General features: G+C 32.4%; 1 protein-coding gene across 2 annotated transcripts in view; it reads left to right on the top strand.

Annotated features, from left to right (window-relative positions):
* Positions 1-209: 209 nt before the first annotated feature.
* LOC128188678 (vesicular glutamate transporter 1-like) overlaps positions 210-19,093 on the top strand; it is a 55,423-nt gene continuing 36,539 nt past the window's right edge. Inside the window, exon 1 of one of the 2 annotated variants that reach the window (XM_052859887.1) lies at positions 210-452. In XM_052859887.1, coding sequence (XP_052715847.1) covers positions 367-452 — 86 coding nt within the window. In that variant the 5' untranslated portion in view covers positions 210-366. Of the gene's footprint in view, positions 453-16,837; positions 16,876-19,093 lie in introns of those variants that run through there. The other variant, XM_052859902.1, reaches the window with a different exon arrangement.

The raw sequence follows: 19,093 nt of genomic DNA on the forward strand, positions 1-19,093 counted from the left end.
CGTTTTTATCATAAAAATGCAAATACCTACAAACCCGTAAAATGACGCGATCAATATTTGTAAAAAAGGATGATGTTTCAGGAAATTTGTCAGACTAAGGGTCTGGAGATAATTCTCTCTCTAAAGCACTATTCGTGCATTGAAAGCCGCTTTCCATCTTTCATGATTTTCCTGGAATTACCTTAAAGACTAGACAACATTCTCAAAGGAATCTCTTTTGCCAAAGAAACACTCAGTTATCTTCGGTGTAATTAATCCCATTGCTAATACCCTAAGACAACGGACTGCCGCCGGGAGGATAGTACCTGTTTCGTTTTTCAAAAGATCGTACGGAGCCCGTGTTTAACACCAGAGCAGAATACAAGGATGCCCTTTGGAGACTTCAGAGTATTAAAAGGAGTGTTATACCCGATAAAGGATAAGACTAAAGAGATGGCGAACAAAGTACAGAGGTAAGAAAACTTTATTTCAATATGACCATCAAGTGGTTTTTGGAACATGTGTCAACTCCTGCTGAACTTTGATATTATTTATTTATTGTCATATTTTAATGTTGTCATAATATTCATCGTAAAATTGTCGCTTTACTTGACTATTGTTTACTGGCATGGAATGGTCGTCATTCAAAGGGACACCACTCGGAGTATTATCATATGCATTGTGTCATTGTTTTTTTAAAATAAAATGAAACATGATAGAACATACACATTCAATAAAACCAAAATATTTAGTGATCAACCATATTTAAAACAATTCCGCAGTTGCATGCACGGTAGGTTGATAGTTCAAATTTTTTAGAAATGTTCTAGTAAATGTACGTCAATTGTAGGTACATTTGTGTCTTTCAGTGCAAGGTAAAAAAGACAGCTCTTAACTCACAGGTACTTGTTTTAGCGATAGAGTTTACCCCATAGTGTAATAATATGACAAGGTATCTAACTCAAAATTTCGTAGAGTAAACCCTTTCCGTGATTTGGAATCATTTTCTGGTAAGCTTCATCGCAAAAACAAAAAACAAAAACAAAACACGTGCATGTGATGTTACCATTAAAAAAAAGTTTCGCAGTCACTGTTTGCACAGCTGATGAAAGTTTGATGAAGAGTTCAATGCGAAATTAGGAAAATAACAAAGTGGAATAAATTGACAATTCAGAACGGTGGTAGGCACCAAGTTTGACGATTTCATTGGTTAATAACGTTTTTAAATAGTCTTATATTGTAGAATATTATTTCATCAGGTGATTGATGACGAAAATTTCGAAACTGGGCTTAGATTAAGTGCAACAAACTTATTTAGAAATCTGAAACAATATAGATAATTCTTCAGTACATGTACATTAGATTTTCTTGTATCCTGAAACGTTTTCCACAAATATTGTAATAGTAGATAGTTAAACTTTTTACATGGCGACTCACTTCTCCAATCAAGCTGTGCGTAAATTTTTTGATAAATTAATACATATTAAGTTAAATGATGAAAAATATACAGGGCCTAAAGCAGAGATCAGAACAGGAAGGACAATTATTCTATAAATAGAGCTTATAGGAGATGGCTTACGTTGTACATATCGGCAATGTTTACGTCGAAGCGAAATAAAACTTCATTTAACTGTCCGTAGTCAGATGTGCTGAATTTACGGTCGGGAAACATACACCCTAGAGAAAATCGGAGATTGATTAATGCCGCAGTAACGAATGAAGTTTCTTATATTGTCACGAACGATTAAGAAAGAGATCTCGCGAGGTTTCCCCCAAATGCAGTTCGTTATGCGTGCTGTCTTTCCACGTATTGTCATATTTCAATCGGGAGAGATAAACTTAGACATATTTCAAATGAAGTTTAGATAGACTAATTCGTGTCATTGTTAATCGCTTTATTTTGACGTATACAGAAATAAGTCATTCCATTTGATGGGGTTCAGATTTCTCGCGGTGTTCGACGTTAAAACTGGTTAAAATCCCATCACAATTGTTCTTTTATTGAATTGATTTTAACCAACTGCAAAATATTGTAAGATTAAATCAAAAACAAATAATATCATCAGATATACTTTATTTAGAAAGCTGATTTGGTACACTGTCTAAAGTAAAATGAAACTAACCAATTGAAGCACCTAAAAACAACGTTAACTATAAATTTCGTAATTCTCCGTGACATCCCGTGATTCCACGTGAGATGCACTTTAATCTAACCTCCCATCACGGTCTCTAATCACAAGCATTAATCAGAGTTTGGAATTTCAAAACTGAAACAAAAGCATTGGAGAATTAACAACGTTAAAGAACCTTCTTTTATGGACCCATCACCAAGAGGTGAGTCGATGGGACGCCCATGTTACATCAATGCAGGATTTCCTTACTCCCGGGGAATATGATAGGGTACTGGTCTTCTAATTAATCTTTTCTGTGGTATTCATCAGCGTGTGTACTTGGAAGAATGGAAGTTCCACTGAGACACAGGGAAAAGAGATCAATCGTAAAATGCAAATCGGCGCATCAATACCGTGCAAGACTAACTATTCTACATTATCTTTTATGGTTCAAGGATTGAATTACATCCACAACCATGCGTAATGCAATTCTACCACGCAGATTTTTTTCCATTAGCGAAAATGGAACGGAATATTTATTTGGAAAACAATAAACGGCGCGAAAACATCCATAATATTTTTGCTTTTTGCTTGAAGGGGTTCTCCTCTGTCGCTGCAATCGCTTGCATTCAATCTGATTACTCTTGTACATATCGCCTCTACAAAAAACATGCATGCACTATTACGCATTTCCACGCCATTACAAACGAGAACCAATATTCAACAATCTGGATACATGCAAGCTAGTGTGACGTCAGAATTGGCATCGTATGATCATGAAGGAAGTTAATATAAATGCGCTCACCTATCAAACAATGTATAAATAAACAAAAGAAAATGTATCATATCAGCACCTGTACTTGATGTTTTATCCATTTCTGGTTTTGTCGTAGAAGATCTAAGAAAATATTAATAAACTAAATGCGTTTTTCAAAAAACCCTTTTATGGGTAATGAATGCTGTATAGATTTTAACGTTCACATGCATTAAATCTACAATATCGTAAAAAGAAAATACATTACTTTCATAAAATTTGATTCTATAAAGATCGATTACTTTCAACCGATTTCCCCCAGAACTGCACGTAACGCTTGAACAGATAAAGTAAATAAGTATGTTATGCTTTTACCATCGGAATTAATCCTTGTATGTACCTGAAAATCGATGATCATCTAGAAACGGTATGTGATCAAAATAAATGTGAACATGTGATATAAAATTTTAACAAGTAAAGTGAATTAATTCAAAAACACAGCAATGCTGTCTGGAATTTCAATAAAATGCATGGATTTTTTTTCGTTGCTTTTTTGGTATATTCTTATTTGTGTCTCGAATGTGTTTTACCCGAAAATGGCATATCATATTAAATTTTACAAAATAGAAACTCTTAAAGTAAAAAAAAAAGATATTTCATTTAAAATTCGAAGGTACAAGTGATTGTATGTAGTTAATCAATTTGAAATTAACGAATCCATGCACTCTAAAAAGATCTTTGTACATATATTCAACTATACCTGTATATTACTGCTTTGTTCATGTACTGGAAAGAAAGAATTATCTTTTAAATTACTTAGAAGATTTTGAAACTGATGGTTCTTGTTGCTTCTTAAAGCGCACGAAATATCTTCTTTTGTTTTATCCGCAATCAATTTTATTTCTCATCTTGATAGTAACAAATATACTATAAAGAAGCAAGAAGAAGTTACAAAGGGTTATTTCGGGCGAGTCTGAGCTTAATGTGGAACTCTGCAAATGATCGTGTTATTGCAAATGAAAGTATATTGACCTTGGATGGTAAGGTCATTGAGTCAGCCATGAAGAAGTTTCATTTCCCTTCAGTCGCCAAAGCCCGGATGATAATACAAAAGATAGTGATAATGAAGTTGATATCGGGAAGGAGTGCTCTCGGCTTTATTGCCATTGATCGAAACTCATTGTTTTTTTTTCCTTTTGAAGTTTTCATGTAGATGGGGGATTAGAACTACACCTGATGCAAAATCACGAAGATTTTCCAAAAGGAAACAGAATCATTTACCCTGGGGGATGTTCTTTAGCCAAAGTCAGAGGTCTCATCTGTTGACAGGAGTCGCTTCATGACAATTAATGAGAATTTACCGCGAAAATGAACGTGAATCGCCGAAAAAAGAAACAATTTTTGAATGAAAGTAACTTTTTACAAGAATTTTCTACGTGTTTAATAATAAATAATTATACATTTCGCCTCTTCTGTATTTGGTCTGCACGTTAGAAAAACTAATTCCAAAATATCTTCTTAAAACATCAGTTTAATGACAATATAATTCAATAGGCTGAATAATCAATTTTGACAATAATGTAACAAGAATGAATTGCGTGAACATTGTTAACATACAAAAATCCCGTGCAAATTGATAAAGAAAGTTAACAAACCTGTAACTCATCAAAATTTGTAGGACGAAGCTTGTATATTTTCTTCTTCAAATTATCTGTCATGTTCAACTTTGCTAGCCTCTTGGTAGATTAAATATTAAATGACAACTATATAAAATTACCGTGTCTTTTGTTTCTAATGGGCTTGTCGACTCATTGAAACAAATTACAAATGGTCTCTCGTTTGTTTATGTTCATTGTTACGAGAAACATGACAGCAGCCATTGAGTTGAGGGCTCCCATATTTCAAAGATCAGATAAACTTCCGATCTTAGTGAGTTGTCCCTCGAGACGAAAGTAATGGATAAAACCATGTCTCGTCTCATAACTCTAAAATTTTCCGAAATAATTTTTGCTGTTTTTACAATGCTAAAAATGAACGTTGTTATAAAGGAAATTGAAATAACAATGATGGTATTTTTATCTCTAATGATATTTTTTCGGATATGATTGATGAATGTTGATAAAAAAATTGTTTTAAATACGTTAAAAGAAATACCATCTCTCAAATTACGCACACAAATGCAATATGACTACCTCTTTATCATAAAATGACTAAGTAATATGTAAATGATCCTCACCCATTTATTTTGACAAAAGCCTTTAAAAGTAAATGGTAATCAGTTGTTAATTATTTTTTTTTTACCACAAATGATCAATCAAAAACAGAAGAAAAAAGCATGTTTAAATTATAGATTAGATGATCTTTACGTGTGGTCAGTATTCCCTGTCAACTATATACGGCATTTATCAAACGACCAATTCTGAACGAAAGACACAGAATTGGAGAGTTTTGTAAACTTGATTGTATGTTTTGCAAGCATCAGTATCATGAATATAACCAGGAACTACAAAATATATGTGCACTGAATACCCAATGTATAGTCTGAAGCTTTGATTTATTTTCATGTTCGAAATGATACGTCTCAATGCGACAATTCTTCTTTGGCGGCCGAGTCTTCCAATCATGAAGATGCATGTACCTTGAGTGAAAAAGCGATCCGTGGTAATGAAAAAAGAAAGAGGAGAGGAAAGCAATGACTATTTTTCAATTAGAGACGACAAGAGATGCAATGTATTAGATTCTCCGTACTTTTGAACGCTTTCTGTCCTTCTTGTCTATTGCTCTGAGAGGAATCCGAGCGCTCGCACGGGCAGATAATCAGTTTTAGTGCGACATTTGCGCTAAGGCCGTTACATATGGCGGTGCATTTTCATCCCGTGATTAGATTTTGGCAGACATTGCCGCTCTTATCGTCATCAGATCTAAACAAATCAATTGATTTTTACGCTTACTATAGAAGTAGTTACTAAATTATTAGATTTGCCAAAGCACTGAAAGAGATGTCCTGTTCTTGACCAAATTATTGCTTTGCATTGGTTGATGGTGTCTCTTTCCAAACCGAGATCTCTCTATTCCAACAGCGTGGGTGGCGTCAAATGATCTAACCTTTATGATAGTAATTTAAAATAATACTGATAATCTGTAAATAACAGCAAAAACAATAACGGTTTGTACTTTATGTTGCTGTATCTGGCTTAAATATCTCACTCTCTGAATTATATGGATTGTTTTAAATCCCAGTTATAGATTTTTGTACTTTAATATTCCGAATCTTAGACAATTATAGTCCGAAATAATTCGAGAAAATTCATAAAAATTCTGTTTTACATATTATAATATAGTGCTCTTTTATTTACATATAGAACACTTAAATTGCTTGTTCTTATATATAATACATTTGAAAGCGTGAAATTTGGAACGAGGGATGCGAGATTTTTTTATATGAATTGTAATCGCGAAATACCATAGATGACGATGAAAAGAGAAACGTTATTTCAGAACTAAACGAAAGCAGATTATTGAGTTCTGGAGAAAAAAAATGAACATTGACATCACCAACTAAGAAATGAAAAGTGAGGAAGATAATGCGATGTTATCATGTTTCACACTCAACTGAGTCTCTTCTTGCCTTCAATCAGTCAGAATGCTAATTAGCTGTATCAGAGTATTAGGGAATCTACATTTATTGTGAGGACTGTAATTCATCGACTCTCATCGATAAATCGTGCATACATGTCTTATTTTTGTTATTGCTGCTCGTGTAAAGCGTCATTTTAGTTTATAACTAAATCTCTAGCGAAAATCATCATGCTAAATAAACATTAGGCCTAGTATTGTAATTCGGGAATAAGCCATATTTCACGTCCTTTGAGGATTCTATCACATTGTTTCTCCTCACAGAATACATAAAAGCTTCTTGGATATTCTAAGCAGCTATCAGACATAAGCCAATTCACTACAAAGGAAATTAAAAGGAATAACAAATACTATAAAGATGTCAACAGCTGTGTCTCGCTGTCATGTTTTGTTCGGTTTTAACAATTAACATTTAATTAACTGCATGCAAGAAATATTGCACATGTGCATGGGACATTATAACCATTAGCAAAAGTATTTTACAGTTATACTTATTAAGATATTTTCTGTCAAAATACTTGTTTTTAACATCAAAGCTATATATAAATGATTTGCAACAAAAGATTTCCCCCCAAGTGCTCACTATTAGAGAGGTATTAACTTCCTTTTTTCTCAGAACGATGCAGAACCATAGAGAGTTCTAAAAGTCCTCTTGTCTGGCGGGCTCAAATGGCTTTCTGGTCAATACAAATTTAGGATAATGATCTTGACATGAAGGACTTTGCTAATTTCATAAGCAAGGCCTGAAATCAATGGCGATTCTAAAACATATTATTTGGGGCCGCCATTACGCTGCATTGTAAACCTTTAAGTGATATAACCGTTTTGCATATTATGTCCTTTTGACAGCAATTGAGGTCATATTGTTTGCTTTGCAAATTTGCAGAAAATTACATGATATCTCTTCTTGTAAACTACAAACGGAAAATGAAAGACTTCTGAAAAATATTGGCAAAGTAATTGCCACCGAATCAAAGTGATGGATCATCATTACACAATTTGCTTAGAGTCCTCCGTCAAAATCACCACTTAATTATGAGTAATGATTGGTTGGTTTCTGATTGTAGTAAACTGTTACATAACAATTAAATAGACACAAAATACATTCATAAATTGCTTTATCAATACAAAAACTAACCAATTCATTTTTTACCATACTCGATATTGGATGTTTTGTATTACATAGTTAAAACTGTATCAAATTAGAGATATTGAATTATTATCGAATAAAAAAATCTTATTCTTAAAAATTCAAAGTTATGATGTCATACCAAATGAAAACAGACTATTAACAAACCTGAATATGTTTGTGAAATTTATTCCGTTTATTAAACGGAGCAAAAGATCTTTATGATACTTCAACAAGAAAGGAGTCTAAGGATCAATTTAACCACGATCTGCCCTTTTATATTTCATTTGATAAAATATTTCTATAAACTAGCATTTTTAAATTTAGATTTTTCAAACCTTTGATCAATAATTGATAACTTGTGTTTGTTTGTAATTAGAGGAAGAAGTCCAATTCTCCTGAATTTGTTATTATTTAGTACATGAATCAATGATTTTTAAAAGAGCCGACCCATCTGTCTCGCTACGTACAGAATACACTCCATGATTCTATATTAACTTAGGGAAGCAAGTAAAACATCCGATCTACCATAAAAAATCAACTACAATTTGGTGAAGAAACATTTCTAATTCCTAAGAATTGAGCTTTAAATTTGAATATTTCCTTTATCTTTGTGAGAAGCGCTCCTTCTAAATGAGAGTAATATAGTCTAAAAAAAGGCAAAAAACAATTAAAAAGGGATTTACTAGACAATTCTTTATTGACGATAAAATGTTCTCCAAGACTAAATCAACCATGCAGTCTCTCTTCATCATTCTTTTTTCATATAAAAGTAAATTTACAGCCCCGGGAGTTTTACTGCTGTGTTAACCCTTTTTGTCTATTTCCGTGTGGTCCCTAAGGGAACTCCGTTGGCAAAGAGTCAGTACGTTGGTTATTTTGGTGGACGGCTTTTTATCGATATACTTTCAAGATATACAGTTTGCTGGATAATATGAGCACACACGATTTTTCTCTAGAGTAGCGACAGACGAAACTCTTACGCAAATAGAAGAGATGGGAGAAAGAAAAAAAGAGCTTCTAATATTGTTTATAAGTGACAAAAGCAGCGAAATGCCCATTTTGCAAATGAAACAAAGAGGAGCTTTAACTGCATTAGTGATATTTACTTTGCATCATATATAGCAGCATATTTTTTTAAAGAGCTATTTCCACTCAGAATACAAGACACGGTCTTAAATGATGACAGTATTTATCCCCCCGTCATTTATGCATGACACATTCAATGTATGAAGTTGAAGTACCGGAAGTCCTAAACCTACACTATCGGCTAACTCCACTTTTACATAACTCTTTTGGTGAGTCAAAAATAAATGAAGCCAGAAGTCTGTGTTAATGCTTTAAACTTTCAACAAAGTAAATTCCACCAATTCTTAACGTACGATTCATTTTTTCAATTATCTTAATATATTGCCATATTATTTTTCTATTGCAATACATTTATTTCAAAAATATTGTCCTGGGATGTTAAGGAGATCCAAATGTTACTGGTTTAATCTCGATTAGATTTTTTGAGACTCGGGGATCTACTTATTTTTCATCTAACACATGCACATGCATGTATGATTTTACTATAAATATATGCCAAATGTTTCATTAAAATAACATTTACAAATGAAGATTATAATAAGGTTTTGATTAAACAAAGTTTAAGTGGAGTGATGACAAAACTTTAACCTGAAATATAAAAAAACCAAAACCTGATCAAATATACAGCCATGCACGTAGTGTGTTGGAACCATGATAATTATTATTTATTTATTTTTTACATTTTTATCATTAGACATAAGTTTAAGTTGTCGATTAAGATGTTATAATGCTATCAGAGTTTTGACTGAAACTGCATTCAACTTCTTTTATGTATATGTACCAAGACACATGATCTATGACTTCAATGATATCATCGTAGAAATATCCGATTTATTTTGTTTCTTTATAAGAATTTCGAACTTCTGTTCAGTACAAGACATTGAGAAGGAATAAAAACATGAACCTTTCATTTATTGCCTTCATGATGGGAGCCCTTATTAGGTCTACTAGTAGTTTTCTGACTTTTTTACCAAGTAAAATGATATATTTGGGCATCATTCTGTGAATCTTGATGGAACTGTCAGTTTTTATCCAATGATAAACCGATCCATGATGCTAGGAGATCTACAGATCATCTACCCAGTGACCGTGGCTCTTGATAAAGTTCTTGCCACTTTACGTGATTAATTTGCAGGCGAATTGCGAATTCAATACAAGGTCTCGTTTCAGGAAATTAAATTCGTGTTCCGCTTGGTTTTATCCGAAATGGCAGAAGAGAAGTGATGACGACGCTTCTTGTCTTGGTGAAACAGACGCTTTTTATCAAGATCTCAATTTGGTTCGCGGCGTCATGGAGCGATTGTTTAGCCTCTTCACAGACTTGTAAACATTTTAATCCATTTCTATTACAGAAATCAACAGATCTGTGAATGCTTGGTTCACCTACTATAAAATTATTATTTGCATATATCTGGCATTTTCCGTTTAACAAACATATGCATCATATTTTAAAGAGTTTAATCTATGCTTCAATTTCGACTTCAAAGAAATGACGGTCTTATAAATATTTCTGCAGGCTAAAGATGTAATTCATATGATACATGTAAAAAATCATGAAAATTGCACATCTTGAAACACACTTATTGTTTTTCTTTCTAAGGAGAGATAGTACCACAAAACACTTTTAAATAACATTACAAACACAACTAGATATTTTGATTAATATATATTATGAATAGCTTGAACTTTTCCTATTCTTGTTAAACTTCTGAGATATTTTGCATATATTTCTTTGGGTTTTTTCTGGGTTTTTTCCCCATATTTTTTATTACATGTATGATGTATATATATTTATAGACAAAACAGCTCATAAAGATATAAATTGACTGAAAAGCAAAATTTAATATATCAACCAGACAAAAAGAAAAATACGGTTTTGATTATTTTTTTCTTGGTTTTATATTTTCATGTTATTGACTTAATCTGAGAATCAACTTGCTGAGAAAGGTAGAAAGGCATTTTTTGTATTGAAAAAAGTATTAGAAACATGTTTTTTTTTTTTTTATCATAATACTTTGCATTCATTGTTTGATTCTTTTGTTGGCAGTGTCACTAATTATGCCTCTGAGATATTAGGTACTTACTATTGAGAAACTTCATCTTGATTTCTGTAAACATGTCCTAGGGGTTAAAAGGTCAACTTGTGATGTAGCAGTTTATTCTGAATAAGGACGCTTTCCTCTGCTGTACCAAAAATTAAGTTCTGGAAATAAATACTGTTTTATTTTAATTATATTATTCAACCTTTCTATTTTTTCTATTCTACACTTTATGACGGTGTCGAAAAACATAATGCAAAAACCTGGTTGTCTCATGTTAAAGATTTTTATGCAATCTGGGTATGTTTGAATTCTGGGAAAAGCAAATAATAACAGCTGCATTGTTGTCAAACAACGTATATTTGATCAAGCTACACAGAATATTTTTTTCAACTAGATAGTTCTAGTAAATGATCTTTTTTCAAATACTTAATTGCAACCCGTAATTTACAATTTTATTTAAGGAAATTTATTATTTAATAAGTCCTATATACATTAAGCCTTATTACTGAAAAAAAACCCACTTCAATGTCTAAATTTTGCAGCTTTTTAATGTTGAAAATGTAAAATAATTATGAAATTTGGGTATATTTATTTACTTTAGCTTGAAAATAAGATTTACTTAAGGCAAATTAGATGTTGATATCATATGTAAACTTTTGCCACATTCTCCTGTTAACCTACCTGTACATGTATATTGTTTATACTTATTGCACTAATTAGCTGTACATCTTAAAATTAATAAAGATCAGAACAGAAAATATGCAAACAAAGGCAATTTCAGTTAATTGATTTGCTCGCTTATCAATATAATTACAAAGTTCTTCAACATTTTCAAACCACCAAACATACTATTAACAAGGTTTAGTTCATATAGTGACGACGTTTATTCAAATAACATTATATCACAGAAGATTTTGAAACCATACTTAAGGAAACTGGCAAGACCAAGTACAATGGGCCTTTTAGTTCTAAAATATAAATTATAAACGTGTTTATAATTTACAACTTAAATTAATAACCTATTATTTTTGGTTGTGCAGTAATATATGAATACATCCTTTTTACCGATATATGTTTTTTAGCCTTTATAAGTTAAAATATACAGAACATGATAAAATAGTAGCCAAACAGAATGTTTGAATGAGGCACAAGATTTGATCAATTTGAATTTTATTGGCAAATTTTGAGAACCCATTCGGTATAGAAAGCTTTGGCATGTCCTTTTTCCATGAATTGATATAATCAGAGATGACAATATTTGTTGCATCCTACAAATACCACATGCCTTTTTGTGCATGTCTCTAATATTACACGGTGTCAAAATAACCAAACAAGCCACCCACGCTAAATATGGGCATGTTAATATTTCCAATACACGCAATGATATATAAATTAAGACGTCCCAAATGCACATTTCGTACATGCCAGACCGTTCCCTATCAGTAATGTGCATGAATTTGGTAAGAAAAGTTGGTATCGATTGATTCATCGGTGAAGGCATATGTCTTGCTAATATTTCTGTTGTGAAGAGCTGAAAGGCGTCAATAATCATCTCCCTACGACGTTAGTAAGACAAATGATCGTCTAAACGCCATCAACTCATTATCGCTAATACAAAAAGAGCAGTAAGTGTTTCGGTGTCATTGCCAGATATTAATAGTCACCACAAAAGGCCATTGCTTTTACTAACGGGCCATTTATGCAACGAGGCGTTGCCACACCTCATTCAAAGTCTTGCCCTCTATATTCAAATTTCCAGGAAGTCTATTGCATCCGAGTTTTTTTCCTTTTAATAAAACTGTTGACCGAAATTTCTATTATTGCAATTTGGTGAACGATAATAAGAAAGAGATGAGAATTGCAAAAAGTCCGCCCAACGTTTATATGGATGGTATGTAAATGAGCGCGAATACGTTTGGTGCCTTATACAAAAGGTTTATGCAAATTGATGCATCATCTTTCTATCACATAACGCAGAAATGTTACATCATCATTACAGAGCGACATATTAAAACACAAATTTATTTATGTTTTAGGTTGTTTTTGAACTATTTTAATCTAAGAGCAAAATTATGATATTATGCAATAAAATATTTGCTAAACTAGTATTAATGTTTTTATAACTGATAGATATCTTATATTTAGACCTGCTTCATACTAGTACCCCCCCCCCCCCCTTCCCAAAAATAAATAAATAAAAAAACAATTCGCAGCACTGCAAAAGAAAAGAATAATTTTCTTTCATCGATTTATCTTTCTCAATAAACCCTTCCAAATCTTCGAGGTGTTTTTACTTCACAAAAAAGATCTCAAAAACAAGGACTTTGATGAAAAGAGCTTAATTCAATTGCTTTTTCACAATGGAATTCTATAATAGTTCATGTGCTAGAATAATCTTCAAGAATAGTTTACTTAAGAAAAATATTTTGATATATCGACCTTTATACTTTGCAAAAGTTTTTTTTTCTAAATTGAAAACTAACAATAAAAATGTTTGCTACTGTCCACATCCTATGATCATGTTTTGTTCTGAAGCTGATATAAGAGTAATATAGTATACACACACGTGTGATGAGTACAGAACATTATATGTATAAATACAAACAATTCTTTAGGAATTGTTTAATATTAATCTATTTGCCAATACCTTCTGAAGTTTAGAAATACCCTCAATACATGAAGTACTGAATAGTGATATAACTCTGCCTTCCGGTTTGGCGCCATCTAGGTAACAGTTACTGATTATTTGCCTACTGCTTCCAATAATAAGTTATCAAGTCATATTGTCCTACAGTTGTTCTGTCTCGTCGATTTAATATCCTTATAACACGTGAATTGTGTCCTTCAAGAATTTTTCAAACGTTATAACATCATAAGGCATTGCCACCAATTAACTCGTACTATTTTTTGCACAAAGAAATGTGGACAAAAAGCTCACAATGATTTAAAAACGTAAAAGACAATAACCAGTAATCAGATGGATTAAGTTTGTTGATTAAACGCTCCTGTGCTATAATAAAACATTAAGTTAACTTAATTTGTAAAATTTATCTCGCTGAGATCACAGGCTTCGCTTTCGCTTACACCAATCAAGATATGACTGTACATTGAACTTGAAGCCCCCTCGGAAGGAAAAATCTCTATACAGAAGCTATCATCGTCTTAAAATAAGTGTTTTCTCGACAGCTTAATCGAGTCCTGTTATGTAATATGATTGTAATTAAATTGTTCGCTAATGGATACAGTTTGCCACAGTGCCCTCAAACAAAATGAAACAACTCTTCATCGGGATATGTATTGTACTACTCCCAACAGTTTAACTGAAATAACATAAGTTACCGCCTACGAATTGATGTCAATGAAAATTGGGAATAATTCAAAGTATAAGGCATTTCCTATCAAAAATGAAATATTATGTTAACATTTTTTTATACGTGAAACAAAGTAAAAAAGCACCTTATAATTTGAGTGTTAAAAACTTAATAGAATTAGATTTCATCAATCATTAGAAAAAATATTCATGTCATCACACTTTTTGAGATGGCAGATAAACATGAACTAGAGCATATTTTAGCAACATAAAACCGTACTTTTTTGGTTAAAAGTAAAATCTTTGTAGGCAGAAACTTGTTTATCTTTTTTTAATTTTATTTTCACCTGTGTTAAAAAACTAAAACTACAAATAAATTTTAAAATTAGTTGTTGGGATATAAAAAAATTACAGCATTTAGACATACAACAGAGAGAAAAGTAAGAAAGAGTTATTTCCCCTTCGCATAGATAAAATGTATTAAAAAATTTGGAAATTTAGGATAACATTAAGCTGCAAAAATATCTTAAACTTAACAGTATTTCTAATAACATCCATGTGATAATAGTCACATGAAATAAATAAAACTATTTTGAACAAATTTTAAAGAATTCAAGTTTTTACAATAAAGTATGACATCACAGAACACTGGATCTACTTTAAACCGACTCATTCGATGTAGAATCTTTGGCCGTCTAACCGCGAAGGTCAAGGGTCAATATGAATTTTTGGCTAAAATAGATACTATCATATTATAAATTCAACAGAAACTTTAAGTTCTATCGATTCTGTTTTAATTAATTTGAAACAAAACTTAAAATGAGTATGACTTTTTCGTGTCGCCACCTACTTTTCGCCGCCAAACAGCGTAGGACATCTCAATCGGTGAATTATAGATGTTAGTAAAATTGACCTATTTCACCTAACTTAGGGTGAATAAGTTCAAGGTAGTTCTTCTACATTCAGAGGCACCATTTGCCCGTGAATGAGAACAAAGTGGCTATAATAATAAAAGTATACATTGGGGAATATATCAAAACAATCGTCAACAAAACAGAGATGTTCCATGCTCTGTAAATCGATTATTTGTATGGAGCAAATGATTTATATAGAAAACCAGCCAAGAGAGATTTTACAATTGACTATGTATACATGAACAGTGATTATTTTTTACGTAAAAAATGACAACTTCAAAGTATAAAGTTCTCTTTTGTCATTTGCTGACTTTGTTTATAATGCATACAAAGAACATCCTCCTCCTTTATTAATTCTTAAATTAAGTTTTGATTTTTCAATGGACCATAGAAAACGAAAAGACTAAAAGTCTAGGATTACCAGTGTGTAACAGAAGCTCTTTCATTGATATTGGCAATTCGTTTGAATAAATCATGACGAGCAGGCAGAACTGCCTCAACTTCCGGTTTTTTCTAAAAACAGAAATACTACTAGCATTCTAGTTTTGGCACCCCCTCACCCTAATCAACAGTTGATAGTCGCCTAGAGTGTCTTTTGGTTGAGTAGTTGATGACTTGCCTAGAGTGTCTTTTGGTTGAGTAGTGGAGGTTTCATGCCTACGTTTTTACATTTTGCTGAACCATAATCCGCATCAATCAACAAAAAGGTTTAGTTTCCACTTAGTCATTTATTCTTTCAGTTGACGACGGATGGTGATTTAAGCTTCGATTCTTTTAATGATTAAGTTAGGAAGCGAGTGTTCATGACTCACAAAGACCCGCCATGTAAAGGTACAACAATCGGTAACAGAGTGGTCTATACATGTCTAGTTCAAAGTACAAAACATCCATTTATCTCGGCATTAAGTCATCAATGCGCTGATCAGAGCTGAAACAAGATATCATGGTTTGAAGCAGTTTAAAGCACATGCCTCGATCGGTATTTTGAAAGTCAGACATTAAAAGAATTGGATTTTCTATACTTTTCATAACAAAATCTGCACTAAAGCAATTTGTCATACATAGCGATCAGATACGTCTTCACTGACAAACGCCATTGAAATCTGAACTTTTATTTACCGCACTGACAGATACAGCAGACAGTCTTTCATTTAACACGTTTGCTTTTTTCAAAAACTCAATTTATGGGACAAAGCATTTTGAACGCAAATGACTTGCGCGCTCGTGCTTTTCAAATAAAGCCATCATTTGCCAGCTCCCCTGTGGTCACATGACTATTTCACCTCAACCTTGGGGCTTTCGTGTTGTTGACACTGTGAAGAGCCTGTTTTTACACTCTCTCATTGCCATCATCGGCCGTTTATCTCTGCACACAATATTTAACTCCCTCTGAGGCTAAAAGCTAATATTGGAATGCAAATGTACGTGTGAAATTAATTCAAATTATTCCTCTATGGGGTTCCTAAATATCGATTAGAAACTAAGAGATAAAGAGTTTGATTTTAAAACCAAAAGTACCTTAATTAGAATGGCAGATCGAGTCCGTTTATTCCATGGTAATTTTCTATAAATTAGGATTTATTTGATTGATTTTAGCAAATTTATCTTTATGATGAAAAGCGGTGTTATTACACATCTCTCGGACATCAAGCTGCTCTGGTCTAAGGTAGATTCAAGTGGCTCGGATGCAAGGGGAACATGTTCCTGCCACAAGAGAAGACACCCTGCATACCATACTTAGTGGTAGGACCAGATATCTTGTTTAAAAATGGTCGTTTTTCGGTTTTTATTTATTCCACTCTGAGGGTAAAACAACTGCTTTTAAGAACGGTTGATGATCGTTCCCATTTTAAGACTGTATTGATCTCCTTCAGAAGAAGATCTCTACATGAAAACACCAAAAATTAAAAGGTAAAATATATCTTTTACTAAATAATGGTTGATAGCTTTACAAATCATACCTTAAAATTTTATTTAGATCTTAATTTGTTGACCATTTAGCCAAATGAAACAGGTATCCATGCAAACAGTCCCAAAGTATTGAGCATTAGGCGAACGTACGGGGAACTATATGTACATGTACCTTACTTTGAATCGACATTTTGTGTTCTGAACTTATCTTCTGTTTCCCCGAAATTTAAAGTAATAGTTTCAGTATATAATTCATGATGAATAAAAGTGCATGTCAAATATACTTAATAGTTAGATTTCTATTTTAAAATAATTGATACAAATGAATATGAAATAAATGTTCTAGCAATGCATACTCCCAGATAGCCTTTAAAACCTGAGGTGTTCTTAATTGCTTATACATGTATTATGTATTTAGTTGATAAAAAAAATCACATGTATCTTACGAACCAGAAACCTTTGACTTAAAGTAATAATCCAAGATTTACGTTTTATTCCGTCCAAACACGCATCCATTTAAGAATAGTTTTTTGGTATTATCCCAACAAAAATACAAAAAAAAAGCTAGCAAGATTACTAGAACATGTCCATCAAATTTTCATGTCCATCAGACCAGTTTTTGTATTTAGATTATTCCGATCATTTTTGCCCATATGATTTAACCAGGTGGGCCGCTGTTCTTCGATAACACGATACCTGAAGCTTTCACACGTAATATGACGGTACATATTAGAATAATACCGCTTTCATCGAGTAAGATTACAACTTGACATTTTGCTATTAAACAACTCAGCGTATTAACCTATCCTGATTTCTACTTGTCACAATGTTTCACGATGATAGCAGAAAGGCATCTTCTATTTCAACTGAATGATATAAATAATATGTCTATGCTTTACGAGATGTTTGAAGAAGAACAATGTCTGAAATACATAGAGGTTAAGTGGGTCCGTTAACATAAATATATTTTTTCTATTTTCTTTTATACAAAAGATATTTAGTTTTAATTAACATTTTAAAAATCGGAGTCGTAGATGAAAACGAAGATTTTTTTTGGACATAAATTTCAAGATGGAAGGTGTCATACTGTCTTTCTGACATTTTAATTTTAGCAATAAAAATATGCATGTCAGAAGGACAATGCCATACAAATTATTTTTGTATAGCAATAACATAATCTTTAAATGTAACTGCTTTTATGAACAGTTTTCGAAAAAAAAAATTACAAGCATATTTATACTGTATACTATGTAGTACGTAATAAAAAACACCTTTAAACTATTTATATGCGTCAACCGAGTTTCTTCATTTTCTTCTCATTTGGCCCCGCCAAATTTTTACATTTTGTACATCACTGTCCTCAACTCAAATCGTTGTACGAAAGGTGCACGAATTTGAGGTAAAAACTGAGACTTGAGGGTGAGTATTGACTTGAGGAAAGTCGTTGACGGTAGGGCCTGATGTTATAAATTTGTGAAAACGAAATATCAATGAATAAATCTTGTTTTTTGTTTAAAACTATTGACGTTATAAGATTTCCCATGGCTTGTAAGGGCTAGTTATTTTCCCTGTTTTCATTAATCAATCCTTTTTGCATATTCCCGAAAGACGCTTAAAGACGTAACTGCAGCTAATTCATTTACTAGAAAAAGAAAATCTTAGATTTTTTTCTCGTACATAGTACATTTATGTTTGATCCAGCCAATGGCGCGCTTCAAATGTGCGAATTAAACGTAAAAAAAAGAGTTATTTAGCATAACAAATGTAAGTGAACTTATTTAATGAAAACAACTTGGGAAAATAAGCACATACTAAGAGATAATTTTCTGTTGTATGTGATATCTATTTAAGTTTAATTCTAAATTGATATTACACCATAATTAATACAGAATGAAAATTAATCAACAAAACATCATCATTATATTCGTCACAACTGACTAAGTATAATGACTGTACTTTTTGATCTTGCGTACACTCGGTGCAAATGTGGGACAGAAATAGTTATGTGTCCGTTGCATATACAATATTAGTGTGTTATTACATTCATTCTCATTGTGCCAACCTTTACGGTATGTAATTGAAAGAGACATAAAAGCAACAGAAAGCAAGTTATATATCAATGGAATGAAGCCCGCACCTCAGTATGCGGGTATCTTGTGTAACTCTTGATTTTCAGTTTCATAGCTGGCCACCATTTTATTGCGCTACCATTGCCAAT

Source organism: Crassostrea angulata, chromosome 1, assembly GCF_025612915.1.
Source record: "Crassostrea angulata isolate pt1a10 chromosome 1, ASM2561291v2, whole genome shotgun sequence".
Classification (NCBI taxonomy): domain Eukaryota; kingdom Metazoa; phylum Mollusca; class Bivalvia; order Ostreida; family Ostreidae; genus Magallana; species Magallana angulata.